The following is a 17,740-nucleotide window of genomic DNA, read 5'->3' on the forward strand; positions in this document are numbered from 1 at the left end:
TCCAATCAGGCATCTGATGCCATGACAGTTCCGGATGAACCAAATAAGGAAGCAAAAGGGGGAAATGGAGGTCCCACCAAATGAAGGTCTCCTGGGGAAGAGATGAATGAACCACGACTCAAAGGGACATCGCTAATTTTCTCCCCAGGGAGGGATACATTGCACTAAATGGAACTTCTCAGCATGACTCATTCTCTGAGTTTGCCCAACTTTCTTCTCAAGTGTGTGCTTTCATTTTAAATAAATCACTTTCATGCTCCTGCATCTGCCTCACGTTTGAATTCTTCCTTGCATGGAGACAAGAGCCTGGTCACCACTGCTCAGGGTTGAATCCTCTCTTGAACATCCAGGTGAGCCTCTGGTGACAGTTTTCGGAATTGCCTTTTTTATTTTATTTTATTTTATTTTATTTTATTTTATTTTATTTTATTCTATTTTATTTTATTATTTTATTTTATTATTTTATTTTATTTTATTTTATCTTATTTTATTTTAGCATTTCATAAATACAGCCACAAATGAGCTTTTGTTATGACCAAATTTTACAATTTTTACAAATTTATTGATTATGAATCAATAAGAGTAAGGTGAGGGGGCTCACACACATTGTTTCTTCACATTAATTATCACATAAAGACTATATTAGTATCTCTTGAAAGAAGGATGCAAACTTATATTGTCAGCCTGATAGTATTCATGTATTTTAAAATATAGATTCCTCATTTCTCAACAAGAAGACCAAAATTACCAATACCACTTCCCAGAGACATCAGCTAATAACCAATGAATATTTAAATTTCCCCATTTAACTTAAAAAGTCTTTTAAGAGATTTGTCACTGAACCAGGATATGATCTACAGTCATATTTGTGCTAATTTTAGAGAAGACCGATCATTTGCCTTGTAGAATTCACATTCTGGATTTTACTGTTTTCCTGTGAAGTCATTTGTTACTTTTCTATCCTTTATATTTCCTATAAACTAGAGGATAGGTCTAAAGGCTTAAATTACGATGTTGTGTACTTCACTATGCAGCACATCAGGAAGTGTGAAATATTGAGCTATCTCAATTTTGGTTATGTCAGTTTTGATAACTGGTTAAGGTGTTGACCCCCATTGTAAAACTTTGATTTTTCTTTGCAATTGGCAAATAATCAGTGAAGTTATACTGTGTTATTATTGCAAACATCCTTCACTCCAGCAAACTTTTTAAACAATGGTTTAAGTTTGTGACTAGAAACAAGTATTTCATTAAGAATTGATAAATGGTAATTTTCTAGTTCTATTATTCCTTTCTCTTTCATTAGCTGGTATTATTCTGTAAAGAAGAGATTTCCCTCATTAACTGAGAATAGCCTAAAGTTTCTTCTAAAAAGTCAAAGTAAATGCTGGATTTTTTATATCTTTAACTCACATTTTCCACAGTACAGAGTTTGTTTAATAGTCGTTTCAGAGTAATGAGTTGGTGTAAATCTAATTTGAAGCAATTAGATTTCTTTTTCTCATCATGGACTCATGCATTTTTATTTTTTTTAATTTTTAGAATCAATTAGTTATTTATTAGTATTTTTTGATGCTCAATTTGTCCTCTGTTTGGCCCACGAGAGCTCCTTCTAGCTGGATGCTTGAACACATCATTATTATCTTTTGATGTCAAGTGTTCTTCCTGGATCTCTGTCCACAGCTGAGACCGTGTGTTGTTCCACTTGCTACAAACAACAGCTTCCCCTTTTTCCTGTCCCAACAGCATCTCCATGTGAGGAGATCTACTTCCTTCTAGACTGTGTCATCAATAGATTTAAAGTGCTGGACTCCCAACCCTACCAACTTTTTGCTTAACACATCAAGAAGAACCCCTGCAAACTCAAACAAGATCATAAAGGAGATCACCTCCTCTTGAAATGTCTTAAAGATTTCTCTTACCTTGCATAGTAGTCATTGGGTGGAACTGCTTCTTGAAAGAATTGGAACTGGTATAAATAGAGTCCAATCAAGTGTCCTGCGGTGAAAATAGCCAGCAGAACACAGAGACAGCTGAACAGCAAAGGATCGAATGTCCGGCACCAGGACCACCAGGTGCACAGACCCAAAAATACAAAGAAGTAGACAGAGGAGGTCAAAGATGGCAACATCATACCTAAGGAAGAAGGAATGCAATCATGAAAAATTGCATAGAACTAGAAAATCATTTACCACTCAGTAATTGCAAGTATTGAAGATTAAGTAGATTTCCTTCATGTACATTTAGGTATTGATCAGGTTTTTAAAATATTAATCACATTTTATTTACAAAATCAAAATTAATGCTATTTTTATTATGAAAAAGTCACACATGAAGTGATATTTGTAAATATGGGGAAATACCAGATGATGAAAAAATTCTACCTGTGGTGTTTGAGCCAAGTAAACATCTACATTTCATACCAGTAGAATTTGGCATATTTACTTGCATATTTCTGTCTTCTATTTCTCCCTAAAAGTTTTCAGGAATACTTGTATGTCCATTTCAACTTTCCCCAGTAGTATTTTTAAAATAATGATTTTTTTTTGTTTGTTTTTGCTTAACTAAGATTCATAATAATATTATGTCCATGACAGTTAAAGTCTCACTAAAACTTTGTCCTACTTGACAAAATTTGATTTGCTCTATCACCAAAAGAGGAAATGTAAAATGAATTCCTCTACAGGCATTTAAAAAACTTTTTTGGGGGGCATTTTGAAATGACTTCTCATTAAAATACTGGATTACATTTCTTGAGAAATTCTATTCTCCTTTCCACTTTTTAATTTTTTATTAAAAAGCAATTAAGTTGTTTCATTTTGTGAAATTTCAATTAAGCAGTATGGAATAAACTTCACAGTAGCTCTGAAACAATGGTGAACAGGGAAATGGAAGGAGAAAAAAAGATTAAGATAACAGTATATGGAACAAGCAGTCTGTAGCCAAAATTTAAAGGAAGTGAGTGTCTGTGCTGGAAGATTACAATCTAACTTAGGAAGAAAAATAGTAAATCCTGGAGAGTTAAATTACGACCACTAATGAATCAATGTAAACAGACATGGTTCTGGATTGCACATGTGCAGTTCTGGATGGGTACACTAAAATTGTTCATTGTAGCAGGTCACCATTCATAAACTCTGAGGGAGAATAGTTGTTTTACTGACCTACACATAGAAAATGACATCACTTAACAGATATGGAAAAAGATTGCTTTACAGAGGTTAACAAAAACCATCTTAAAACATAAAAAATAGAACTGCACCGGAAAAATTATTTATGTGTGTGGTTTGTACATGTGGCCACTTTTTTACAAAAGCTACAGTTATTATTTTGGTATCATGGAATAGAATTGCTCCCTTCTTTATTTTCTCTTCGACCATTTTCTTCTTTTTTTCATTCTTTGCTAAAGTAACACTGTGCTCCACGCAGTATTGGAAACTCTTACCTGATGAACCAAGTAAAATCGTCACAACAACTTTTCCAGCAGTGGTTATCATGTTGCCAATAAACTCCTTAAGCTTAGAAGCTACAAAGGCAAGCCTGCGGAAGATTTTTAATTTTGTGCTTTCTTCCATCTCGCCTTCAACACCATCTCCTGCATCTAAATCCTCTTCATAGATCAGTGCCTCTTCTGAATCTATTTTTTCTCCTCCAGCCTAAATAAAAAAAAAAAAAAAAAAAGAAAAAACAGAAAACACAGCAGTCCAGAACTCTGATTATATGGTTTGTAATTTATGGGTCAGTCAATGAGGTGATTTCACAAATCAGGGAAAAAAATGCAAACAACCACTTAAGTCCCCCAGGTCTCTGATAGTCTCTGTATAAACACAAGGAACTCTGATCTTTCTAGAATAAGTAAATAGAAAACATCACTAATCGTAGGGTCCCTAAGAGGATGTCATGAGCACGTTTTAGAGGCAGAACAAGAAACTGTCTCAAACATCTATTAATAATCTAAGTTTTCATCAACCTGGATTTGGTTCCTCAAATTTACTGAGTTACCAGAAAGATGACTGGAGGTCTGACTTTTAACTGAAAGGGTAGGTCAAATCAGTGCTTAGGAAATCCCTCTTCCTGAAGTTTATCTTTGTTCACTATTTTAGTATTTCCTGACTGCGGGAGGATGAGTGGTCTTGGGCTACTTGGCTAAATATGCAGTCACTTCCTATCTTATCCTTTTAGAGAATAATATACTAGACAGTTCAGCACCTCAGTACAATTATTAGAGATTTATGGAAGAAACACATGTACAGAACATACACATATTTTCATGTATTATTTTAAACTGAGTATACTAGGGTGCTTTTGTTTGTTTTGTTTTTAAATAATACATAGGAATTTTTTTTGACTAATTAGAATCTTTCTCTAGAAGGGTTAGGATATTTTTAAAGGAATTATAAATATAAACCATCACCTTAAGACAAAAGGAGGCTGTTTCAGATGCATGAAACTTTGTTTGCTTTTGCCCCTAGGCTGACAGACTTCCTGTCTTTTAGCCAGATTGGAAAAATTGCAGCTGGCGGCGGAGCCAGCAGGGTCTTCAGGCCCAGTTCAGACATCTATTTAAGGCTTAAAGAGTAGAGCCTGGCCTCTCTATTTATCCATTTGGAAGGTTCTTTTCTGGTCGACGTGTTCAAATACTTATATAATATTCACTGACAATATCTGAACCTCTAACAAAGCACAGGTTCACCAGAGGAAGGCAGGCATAGGAAGGACAATACAAAGTTCAAGTAAGTGCAGAGTGGCCTTGAGGACTCAGATCTTGTTTGCCTGGAAGGGTACAATCACTACTGACTTAAGTTGGCTGTTGAAGAAGCCAAGACTATAGGATATACCTCTACACACCTACACACACCCAAACACACACACACACATTTAATCCTGGGCTTATTCAAGTTTATGTGGCCATATTTGGTTCTACTGTATTCCATCATGATACATTTGTATTTTTTCCTGGAGGAAAAGAAATATCTCATATTTCTTCATTAAGATTTTTCTATCTGTTCAAGGCGTGGTGTGTGTTAGCATGTCTAGTAAGAGATATAGCAATACACATGTAAACAAGTAAAAAAAAAATAGCAAGCTGAATATCTCACAGTGATAAATGCTATTCAGAGAATTAAAATAGAGTAATGTGACTGTGAGTGGCAGGGTAGGTATTTCAGATTCTGAGGTCAGGGAGAGCCTCCCTCAGGAGGTAACATTTAAGTTAAGATCTGAATGTCACAAAGTCACCACCCATGTGAAAAATCTTAGGCAAGAGCATTCCAGGCAGAAAGAAGAGCTGGTCAAGGTTTCCTGGTGGGTCCAGAAAGAAGCCATGTGTTCCAAGACCTACTTTTTTTTCCATCTCTGGCTGGTAGTTCAGCCACCTACCTAAAGCCCACCTGTGGGGCAGACACTCACAACCTCCTCCCTGCTTTGGCTGTGGATAAGCTGCATATGCTGCGACACCAGGGAGAAGGATGGCCCCATCCATCCTCCCCTCTACCCTGTAGAACCTTGTGTTCCCTTTCTCTCGATCACCCCATGAACAAACATGCTTCAGCATCTCACTTTAGAAGAACACACACCTTCCAACCCACATTTGCCTCGCAAAGCAAAACTCGTTAAGAGTTGGCTAGCTGCATGGTGTCACTTTCCCCACACTTAATTTCTCGGGAACCCACTGTGACAGGACTTTGATTGCCAACCTTGCAACCTACTGAGGGGGTACAATGATGTGCTTCACACGGCAATCCCCAGGGAGACTGCAGCTAGGAGGTCATTGCTGTGGTCAAGGAGAGGTGAATAGCGGAGCGGAAGAGAGTTACGTGTCGTTTCAGTATGTTTTGGAGGTCGAGTCAGCAAGGCTACCTGGTATATTTGATGTGGAGGTAGGAGGAATAGAGGAGAATCGAAAACAGTTTCTATATTTTTGTCTTTCTTATAAGATGTGGACAACCTGGAGGGGGGCGGGTTGGAGGAATTCAATTCTGAGATTCTTTTCAGGCATACCTGTTGGAGGTGTCACCAGGGCAGCTAGAATAAGAATTTGGAGTGCTGGAGAGAGGTGGGAACTGACGAGGTGCATTTGAGGTTCACTGGCATATGGATGGTTTTTAAAGTCACAATGTTATGAGATTACCTGGAGAGGATACAGAAGTTCCACCTCTCAGGTGCTGCCACATCCTGGGACCAGTCTGTCTCCCCAGCCTAATCCTCATCTCTTTGCCTAGAAGCATCACATGCAGGAAGCCATATGGGAAACCCAGAATCCACAGGTTCTCCTTGTCTTGGGACATGCTAGTCCCTTCCCAGATCCTAAGGCCCTGGCTTACATGCTAGCTCTTCTTTCTGCCTGTTCCATCTCCTCTAAGCAGAGTTACTGAAGCGTATCAACCTAGTGACACCGCTGCTATGGCACCCACATTGCCATCCACAGAGCTGTTCCTTGGGCATCTGCTGCTTAATGTCCCCTCGCAATAGGTGAACAACACATTACAAATCCTCCTTGAAGAAGTAAGTTTGGCCCAAACCTTCAGTCACTGTACTTGAAAAAAGGAGACAGAGAGAACATAGCTAGAGCTGCCTGGGTCACAGAAACATGCTGGTAAGATTCATAATAAATGACTTATTATTCAATTATAGAATTGCTACGGATGTAGATTAAATCAAGTAGAAATCTCTTTGTGAGGTTAAACAAATGCATTTCCCTGACCCCTCTTAGGCGGGACTGGGGACACTGTGATTTTTATAAACATACCACTGCACTTGAGGTTTTTCATTGTTTTTGTACCAAAATCCCTGAGGCCCTCTGTTGGAAATGTTTTCCAAACCTGTCAAGCTGAGAGAGAGCCGAAAGTGAAACGGGTGTGACTCTGTAAGTCCCTACTGTCCAGGCTGGGACCAGAACACTCACGTCAGGCCAGCTTATTAACAGGTAGGATTCCTCCCCCTAAAAGATTTGTCTGGTGAAGTATAAACAATGACAATCTAGAAGAGCATCTACTCACTCCAACATATTTACTAACAAGCCGCCTTGTTGGAACACAACTTGATTCTGGCCTTGAAGCTAAGAAAGAGTAGCTGTAAATAAAGATTTAGTCCTCCTGGTTCCTGAGCTACCTCAGAAATTAAAGTCAAGAAGAACGCTTTACAGTTTAAAAAGCCCCATAAAATATTATTTATCATTATTGTACATGTCAAAATCTAAAACTTATTTGAAGAACTGTCAGTCCTTTAACTTGCTGTCTTTAAAAGTTCCTGACTTCAAAATGTGCCCACATGTATTATAGTAGTGTCTCTCATTTCATGAGAGGAAGCTCTAAGTGGTGTGGGCTCAGCTGCGTTCAGGTCAGACTATTCTTAAACTGGCGCAGGGTTTAAACACAGAGCAGCCTCTGCATCTCATCCCACAGCTGCCTCCCGAGAGCCCACCCCCACCAGTCATAGCATCAGCATTCATTTCCACTCAAATTTGGACAGGGAAGACACAATAAATTGTAGAACCCAAACATCCATATTTCTTTACCTCCAAGCACTAAAAGATTCAACCTAGGTTGGAATAAATACTAAGGATCGCCTGGGAATCTTTAAGAGGACAGATTACCAAGCTCCATCCAAAATTTCCTAAATCAGAAATTCCGAGAGTGAATCCAAGATCTGCATGAGTAAAGAGCTGCCACAGGTGACTCTGAAGCAGCTCGCCGAGAATCCACACACTGGCTGACATCTGCCACCACAGAGCCACTGAATCTACGTTCCGCTGATGAGGCAAAATCTGAAATATGTTGTTTGACTTGTATCTTAGGCAGGCTCCCTTAAATGGCAAATATATCGTAGTGATTTATCTGTGAAGCCCCTTTAGGTTTCAGTCAACCTTCAGATGTTAGACCAGAGCTTTTCATGTAGCTGAGTCTATTTTCCTCTTTGTGGTTAAAATCAAGCCATTAGAAACACTTCAATGGGCGTGCATCAAAGTCACATATAGTGAGTCAAAAGATCTGGGAGGCAAAATGAGCATTTTTTTCTAAAATACATTTTTCATGAGTTGTTTATTCATTGTTTATTGTTAAATGTTAACGATTTATCTTAACAGAATGGGTTCGTCTCAACAGAAGAGCCCAAGGCAGGAAAAGGCAAGTGCTGTGACTCACTGCAGAAGATAAATGCCATCCACAGTATCCCCGTGGAGCAAGCAGTCAGGGAGAAGAAGAGAGACTTGTTTCTGTGGTGCAAGGTATGTTGTGTAAGCCTAACATGCTAGCATTGTACAGATAAAGCGAATATTTTATTCTGTTGCTACACTTGTTTTAGGAAGAATTTTTCCAAACTTTTAAGAGCAGTTCAAATAGTCCCGATTCATTTGGAAAAGTGAGTATGGAGATGTATGCTCTCAACCACCTTCTACAGAGTAATGAAAGTTAATAAAGGACAGGTAAAGACAAACTGAATTAGCAGACAGTGACTGGTTAGGTTAGCCAGGACTGCAGGGTTTGTGGAGCTTAAAAAAAGTCTTACGGTAGTACCACAACACACACGCTGCTGCCACCCGTGTGATTCTGATTTACTAGGTCTGGGATGGGCCCCCTGCATCAGAACCTTTAAAAACTTCCCACATCAAATCACCAAGTTAGAGATTGCAACAGTCTTAGGAATCATCTGAACATCATTTGAAAGGGAAATGAACAATAATGGAGATTAGATCAACTGGATTGACCATTTATTTTAAAGTCTTTTTTCTTTGAGATTTATTTTTGAAAAATCATTTAGTGGAACAGCATAAAACCAAATCAGCACACACACACACAAACACACACACACACACACCCACACCCACACACACACCCCTGTATTATCTACCCAAAGTTTGTCTTTGGTTGCAGAGATTATTACTGACTCTTTTCTCTTGTAAAAACCAGCTAAATTTTAGCTCTTCTAACTGATACACCCCGGTGCTCCCTCTAGAAATAAAGAATTCAGAGAGTGATGACAAAAGCAGCACTTTGAGGGCACACAAACCCTTCCTGTTGCTCAAAAGTTTCCCCCAAAATTCAGGACCCATATCATTACCTGTGATGAACTAAGATACAAAGAAAAAGGCACATCTTTTATTAAAATGTCGAAAGGCTGAGTAGTACTGTAGCTGCTGTGGAACCCACAGCATTCCTTCCCCATCCATCCGCTCCCATTCCTCCCTCCACTCAGGATTTCTTTAGGAGCCTTAGCTCTGCTCTGAGCACCATGCCAGGTACAGGGTGGGATACAAATGCAGATATCTGCCATGGGATCCCAGAGGTGCTAAGGTCACTCCAAGGAAATAAACCAGGTATATATAATTTTCTAAAATGAGAATATAAGTTCCTGAGAACATTGAGAGGAAAAAGGGATTGCAGCCGACTACAGGGGTTTGGAATGTCCTATTCCAGGTATTGTCAAGCCAATGTGACGCCAAAAAGGACAAAGGTCTGGAAAGCAAAGTAAGAAAATAAAAAAAATAAAAAGTCCTTGTTAGGGAGTACTTTTTGACCATCTTGGCACATAGCAGGTATTGAATAAATAGGCATGCCCATAGATAGATGGCCTCCTCCTCTGCAGTCATAGCAAAGAGAGATCAATCAAGACAGTGTGAGTCAGACAGAGAAAGACAAATACCATATGATCTCACTTATATGTGGAATCTAAAGAATAGAATAAATGAATGAACTAATCAGAAAGTCTCTGAGATATACGGGAGAAACTGAGGGTTGCTAGATGGGAGAGCGGGTGGGATGAGAGAAGGTGAGGGGATTAGAAAGCAGTCAGTAACGACATTGCCACAGGGATACGAAAGTCAGCTTGGGGAATGTAATCAACAAGGTTGTAAAGATTTTGTAGGGTATCCAATGGACACTTGTCTTATTAGGGAAACCACCTCAGGGAAAGTGTAGATGTCTGATCACTGCACTGGACACCTGAAGCAGAAGCTGTACAATAATGAATGTCAACTGTAATTTTATATATACATATATATATTCACAAGACGTGGACTACAGCATAAGGAATAGAGACAGTGGAAATGTAACGGCTGTGTGCAATGTCAGAGGGGTAGTGGATGGGGGGAGGGGTTTATCACTTTGTGAAGGGTGAAAATGATAAATGTCTAACTATTACATTGTTTTGTACACCTGAAACAAACAAAAGACAGTGTGGGTGCACCCTGACCCTGTAAATCCTCTGAGAGTTTTGGGGAGAAGTAAATTTTTGCAGGCAATCCTGGCCCAAGGCTGACCCTTCTGCTTTGTTGCTTTTGTTCTATACTTGGGTTGCTTTGTACAAGCCTCCATGTGAATCGCTTGGTGCTCAACCAATTAACTTGATAAGTATATGAGTATTACTTTGCTAATTTAAGATTTGCTGCAAGGGAGGACAAAACAGATGTGATCTTTTCCACCATGAGTTTATAGTCTGGTGATGGGTACAGACAGTAAACAACAAAACTAAACACTATGTAGAATAATAAGAGATTGTGAGAGGTGTTATAAATATAATAGAGTGGGTACAGCAAGAGGGAACAATCTTGGAGGCTTCATTCCGGAGGGTACCCAGCGAAGGCCCCTGTGGGAAGGAAGTGGCCTGGGGATGAAGGAGGTACCAGCTATACGACCACAGAAGGAGAGAGCTTGTGGGTTCTGGGCACAGAGAGGAGGGAAGTTGGCCATGGCATGGAGAGGGAGTGGGAAAGCCTACGGGGTGAGGCTGCAAAGGCAGAAAGAGGCCAGACTATATAGAACTATGGCTGTCAGAGTTAGGAACCTGAACTTTATTCTTGTTTAATGGGAATCTAATGAAGTGTTTTATGTAGGGAAGTGGCATAATTTATGATTTTACAGGAATAATCCAGACGCCATGGGAGGTATTGGAGGGACATGGTAGAAACAGAAGCTGGAAGTTGGGAGACTTATTTCTGCATCTGGTTAAGAGGCAGTGGTTGCTGGGATGAGGACTGTGGCAAAAGTGATGGAGAAAAGCAGACCAATTTCAGACAAAATTTGAACATAGTACTCATAGGACCTGTTGATGGTAATGGACAAGGGACCCAAGGAATCAAGCATTGTACCAGGATTTCTGGCTCTAGCACCTGGGTGGCCAGTGTTTCTGTTAACTTGGAAGAGGAGTCAGTAGGAAGGATGGGAGGAGGTAGACATGGGAGCTACACCTCCTGCCCCCAAATACATGATCAATATTTTGAAAGAAACATGGGGAGCTAATTGACATTAAGTTGACAACAATTCTATCTCAGGGGTATTTTCAGTTTAACAAAGAATGGAAGGCACAACCACCTTCAAAGGAGTCTGACTCAAGTTCCTGTGGGCAATGCAGACCCTCCAGACATAGAGCAGGTGGCAGGGGGTGAGGCAGACTGGGTCCTGCTGTCTCAGCATCTACCTGACTATTCTACTCCCACTGAAGGGACATAAGGCTCTGTAGTTTCCCCAAACCAGTTTCCCTTGGGGGTGCTTTGCTTCTATTTGCAATTCAAGTGCACAGAATTGCTTGTCAAATATTCCAAGGATAGAACAAATTATTCTGAGAATTTCTAAAAACTTTGATGTAGAAATATTGTTAAAGGTAAAAGACTACTTCAGAGCTTTGATTCCTTAAAAGAAGCAGAGAATAGGCACACATTGTTAAATGTTGTTAAAAAAATTACCAAATGGATGAGACAGAAATGGAGATGTAAAAGTTTTACTTTAATAGTTTAAAGATATTTGTTTGAGCTGACTTCCTACTTGCTTATTCTTTAATTATTTTTACTATTTTTATATTATATTTTATATTATATTTTATAATTATATTTACTATTTTTACTATTTTTACTATCAGTCACATATTCAAGAGATTGAATATGTGAGTGTAGACTATGCAAAGTTCACTCAACTTATATATGGTTAATAATAACATCCCTGCCTTTCTATGTGACAATAATGCCTTTGACTGACTGTCACATGGGCAAGCTCCTCCGGTGTGTGTTATCAGAGGAAAGGAGGAGTGCGAATCCACGCTCTCAACTTGTGTCCAGTGAGATACAGCTGGAAGACACATGAGAGATAAAGTTAGACCTGGACCCAAAGTTAACTAGTCTCTGATAAATAGTCATAGTGACACTCATACTGTAATACTGAAGCTTTCCTAAAGCTTTCTCGAAGACTATAGGCCAATGATTTCTTCCAATTAGAAACTTTCCTTCATTTAAATTAATGGCATCTAAAATGACTAAAATTAAAAGCTGCACTTAAATTGTGAATGGGTTTAACCCAACCAAGGCAGAATGTGTTGCATTCTGGGGGACATATGACTGTAAGTTCTTGCCCGATTTCTGAGAGTGACCTGAGAGCAACACTTGTAGGGCAACTGGGCAGCTGTCTAGCTTACCATTCTGAACGGTTTAGATGATTATGTCTTTGTGCTTGAAAGAATAGGATCTAGAAAATTTAAAGCATAGTCTAGAGACTATGGACTAAATCTCAGGTGAGAACTGAGCAAATGCTGAATGCATAATTCAAAGGTGACAATTAAAAGGTTGATTTCTCCCATTCTTTGTTTCTTTAAAAAAAAAAAAAAAGTAACTTGAACCTGAACACTGAAACTTGAAGCCCAGCCCAGTTGGTCATCATATGTGACAGAATGTAGATACCACAGTAACCTAACGGGCTTTACATATTAGAAAGGACAGTGCCGTGTTTGAGGTTCAGAATAAATTTCCAAATTTATTAGCAGGACTTAAAAGTTGTATCTCTGAATTTTTAACAGCTGGTGGATGACTTATACTGAAATATTCTTTTTTATCTTTCATATTTGATTTATCAGACTACTTAGAAGATGCCTCTTTAAGCAGACTAAGTCATGCCTAAAATTCCTATTTGAATAAATATTTATCATAAAGTTTGGTTTAATATATCAAAATACCATTTGCTTCAAAAACATTAGGCCTGAAGTCTCATTAAATGGCTAGAAAGAGTTGAAAGTATAGAAATACACAAGATAATGTCAGTTTGGTGAAATTACATAGTGTTTCATTGCACATGTAACTCTCCACACAATTTTCATAGTCTAACACATTTTTTAAAAGATTTAAGAATAGGAATATTTCTCCCAGTTCTGATTTATCAATCTGCTTCTGAATTAAAATGTACAAACCAATAAGACCACAGATGTGTCAGTTGAGAAAGAACCTTTTATGGCCCTTGAGGAGTTGGTTCCCTTACTGAGGCCTGCTCTCCATAAAATCCAATAGCGAGGCAGTGTCCCACCCACTGCTAGTCTCCACCTCACTCAGGGTTGTTTTTTTTTTTTCTTTTTTTTTTTTTTTTCTGGTGGGGGGAGCTTGGATTTGTGATGCCCTTTAAAACAGCAAACTTGAGTCTTATCATCCAGTCCATGAAGATTAGGGAAGACTCAAGTGTCCTCTCCAGGGATTAGTTGCTACTTTAAAACAATGCTGGCTTTAAAAAAGAATTCTCCCAGGCACCAGTGGATTAATCTTGCCATTTCTCCACTGAGATAAATGAAAGGAGAAACAATACCAGTAAACACTATTCTTTCAGAGGATCCTCTAAAACCAAACAATCTAATGTGCAAACGCCAAGATTTATAAGCAGCAGGAAATATGTTCGGGCCTTCAAAATAAAATAAATTCCCCTGCTTATTTTGGCTGTGTGCTTCTATTCTTTGCAGACTCAAACCAGATTGTTCACATGTAAGAAATATTTCCTTATGGATTCACCTCAGGAGATTCACACACCAGCCTGCTCCTCCTGGGCCACCTGGTAGGCTGGAATATGCTAAGAGAATACCAATTAATATCTAAATTAGGCCAAAACAAATTTAACTGACAGGGAAATCAACCTCATCATAATGGTATTAAGTATTTTCAAAGCCCCAAATAAGTAATGTTTATAGTATCCATTCCTCTTATTTCTATCATTAAATAATGTGATTAATAATGATATGGGGCACAGATACTCAAACAAATTTCAATTGGGAGAGAGGTACCATAAGTCTATCTTTGAGAATTGAGTGAAATCAGGAAGGAAATATGATTTGAGAATTAGTCCCTGCAATAAATAGCTTTGTGTCTCTTCTTCACCAGGTCAGTGACCTTAACTACAACCTAGCATTTATCCTTCCATGGTCAGTGTAGGTTTTCCTACACTATGACAAAAGAGCATTTGTCCTTGAAGACAGTTCTGTTTTATTAAAAGCTTTGGAATTCATTCATGGTGGTCTGTTATGAATGGCACAGAAAGAATTATTTTTCTGAGTTGTCTGGCTTCAAACACACCATCCAATTTAACTTTCTATCACCCTAAGAGGACCGTGAATTTGAAATTTTAAAAATTGTTCTACTGCCTCTCAAACTGGACAAGAGCAAAATGAGGAGCACATAGCATTTTATTAAGCAATCCAAATGAACAGGCAATGAGCTTGGTGTTTTTGACATTTCATTCAGTATTCACAACTATGCAACATACTTATTATCTCCACTTTGCAGAAGGAGAAAGAGAATAAACAATTTTCTCAACATCACTCAGCCACCATTTAGGTACCTTCTCAGTCTGATATCATAGTCCACTCAACTTGCAATAACTATCCTTTGCCCTTCACCTATGATATGAAGATAATAGAAAAACAAGCTTGCCTTTATAAATAATGAAAAATTTCCTAAGTCTGAAGAGCCTGAGTTAATAGGCTTACTTTCACTGAACTTGGACAATTTTTAGAAATGATTATTTAAACCAGATGATTTTCAAAGCTGTAAATACCATAAAAGAAAAATTCAAATCTAAATATAGATTTGAAAAATTTATGGTGATGGAAGGAGAATTGACTTTGGGTAGTGAACTTAAAATGCAATATATAGATGATTTATTATAGAATTATACACTTGAAACCTATATAATTTTAATAACCAATGTTACCCCAATAAATGTAATAAAGAAAGAAAAAAATTCTAAAGACAACAATAAAAAAAGCACTTTCATAGTTTTATCTATTTTTAGGACACTGACAAGTAAATAGTTTGTAGACTTGAATGCAAGATGTGGTTAGTTGCTACCTTGCTATAATTCATTTTTTACACCAAATACCTTTTTAACATTTGCCTTAAAGAGAGCAGAATATTCTTTTTCCAGATAAATGCAACTCTATTATGTTATCCGGTCTTTGTATCATTCTTATAAACTGCTTTCAAAAGATATCATTCACTTCCATACCAGTTGAGTGGCATGTAATAAACTCCCACAATGTTTTAATTTGCATTTATTTCTTCTTTTGTCTAGAGGAATTTATAGTTTTTATTCATTGACCTCGTTGATGGATCACTTGCCTTCTAATAGGATAAACATATGTATGGATTGCTTTAAACAATACTATATATCCTACCAATCTATGCTAGAAAGCCTTTGTTTTGCTTTTTAATTAAGCCCTCTTACAACCATTGTTATATCTCTCCCACCCTACAGCTCTATCACACAGGTCCCTGATTACCCTAAGCAAGAGAAGAAAATAATGGAGTCTTGTGTTTCCTTCTTATATATTCCAGTGCAAATTCCACATAGTATGGTGATCAGTCTCTCCTCTATTGAACAGTTGCTGTCTAGAATGTATTTTTGTTCTTAAAATATCTGTTCTTACTTCTTGTTTTCTGAAAGAAATGGTCCAAGTAGGACACAAGTAAAATCTACTTTAGCAATTCACTCCTCAAAAGAGGCTCCTTCCTGCTTGCAGACTTCAACTGCAGGCTTCTCTCTACTTTGCCGTCCTTAAACAAGTTCAGTTTTTCCCATTAACTCCCTAATTTCTTCCTGTTGAATTTTTTTCTTTTTACTGAATACCTTGACTCTATAAGCCACAGAAACAGAATTCTAGAATTGAACGGACCTCAGATAATCTAATAAAGTGGTGCCACATTTCCCAAACTTTGGTGCACGTTTGCTCCCAACCCCAGACATTCTAATGTCATTAATATGGGTGTGATCTGGTAGTTGGAATATTTAGAAGCTCTCCAGATGATTGTAATGTGCAGCAAAGTTTGGAAAACACTGATTCAGTGTGAATTTCTGACTGCTTAGGTAATATAGCTGGTAGGTGGCCAAGCCAGGACTTGAAAGAAGGTTGCTACTTGGGCCAGTGCATGTCCATTGATCCAACCTTGTGTTTCTTAATGAAATAGCCCCAAATGACAGTAAGTATAAAAATCAGAGCACTGTTTGAGACTTCATTGAGGTATAAAATGCACTAAATGATTACTAAAGAATGAAGATCAAAATGGGCCATTCAAAAAGAAAAAGTTTAGTAACGGTGAACTATTTTAATAGTGAACTATATTTAATAGTTTAATAGTTTAATAGTGAATATTTTAATATTATACAGTATTAACGACATTATCTGATTGCTATCAATAAAATACTCATGAAATAAGAGTAAGTCTTTAGCAGGCTAACATGCAGTTCTTCATACTGGATCATTAAAAGGTGGACTGGAATGATTTGTCTTTTTATAGGAGGATCTATCTGTTAATATCGATTTTGTAATCTAGGCAGAAAAACTGTGTTTATAGTCACTTGAATAAATATTACTCCATTATTTTGATTAAGAAATAATTTTTTAGAAATCTGTGGATATTTTGCATACCCAGAATAGTAATGGGAAGGTCATTAGCAGGCAACACAAAAGCAATTTGAGATAACAAAACACCAAATAAAACGTAACAACCAAACAGATAAAAAATAGCAGAATATTTATATGCAATGTGATTGCATATCTTTACTCAAAAGGATTTTAGTGACTAATACCTTCTTAGTTTGCTTAGGGTTTCTTGAATTATATCCTCTTTCTTTATTGTTTTGTTTTTAATTAGTATACAAAGCAATTTGCTGCTTATCTGTAAAGCACATAAGTCATTTGTCATAACTGAAAATTTTCTTCCTTTGATGTCTTTGTGGTTACCATTCTTAATATAAGTTTTAAAACTTCAGTTTTACAAGTTTAGTTTCTTGCTAAAGCTTATGAATGAAAATATTTGGTAGTTATGTCTTGTGTCAAATGTCCAAAATCAGTCTTATTAGTAACTTTTTTTTTTGTAAATTTCATCTTTCAATTACTAAATCAATTACTTTTTAAATCAATATCACCTAGACTCACATAACAAAGTACAGTTATTAGAACGTAGCAGAGTTCTGAAGCAGGTTGTGAGACAGTGGGACCAGTTCTCTGATAAGGTCCTATTCACCAAGGGGTGAAATGTGACATGTTCCCTGATCCAACAGCTAGTCCTGAAACTCTTCCCCGTAAAAAAGAAAAAAAAAAGCTAAAAATTATCATACTCAGTATTTTTAACCTTTTTAAAATTCTTATACTTTTCCAAATGTGCATATTTTTTCTGGAGCACTTTAAAATAACTGATCAAATCATGCGGAGTTAACACGATTCCACTCTGAAGAACAAGGTACATAGACCAGAAGGTTTCCCTTCAAGGTGAAATTATTTTTTTCTTTTAAAACTGCCACTTCTCTAAACATTTTGCAATAACTAAGGTATCTAGACCAACAGACCATAATACTATGAATTTAAAAGGTTAACCACCTGAGACAATATTAGATGATAGTTTGGGATAGTGCAAAGGACACTGGGGCAAGTCCTGGCCATACAGGATGAATGCCTTATGGAGGAGGGTGGCACTCAGGTACCTTGAACTTGTCTCCTCATGGCCAAG

General features: G+C 37.6%; 1 protein-coding gene across 1 annotated transcript in view; it reads right to left on the minus strand.

The window, feature by feature from the left end:
* PIEZO2 (piezo type mechanosensitive ion channel component 2) overlaps positions 1-17,740 on the minus strand; it is a 457,095-nt gene that overhangs the window by 174,599 nt on the left and 264,756 nt on the right. The window contains exons 7-8 of the mRNA XM_081077986.1: positions 3,446-3,656; positions 1,923-2,136 (exon numbers count right to left, since the gene is read on the minus strand). Of these exons, the coding sequence (XP_080934112.1) occupies positions 1,923-2,136; positions 3,446-3,656 (425 nt within the window). The remainder of the gene's footprint in view (positions 1-1,922; positions 2,137-3,445; positions 3,657-17,740) is intronic.

Source organism: Rhinolophus hipposideros (genome assembly GCF_964194185.1).
Source record: "Rhinolophus hipposideros genome assembly, chromosome: 17".
NCBI lineage: Eukaryota > Metazoa > Chordata > Mammalia > Chiroptera > Rhinolophidae > Rhinolophus > Rhinolophus hipposideros.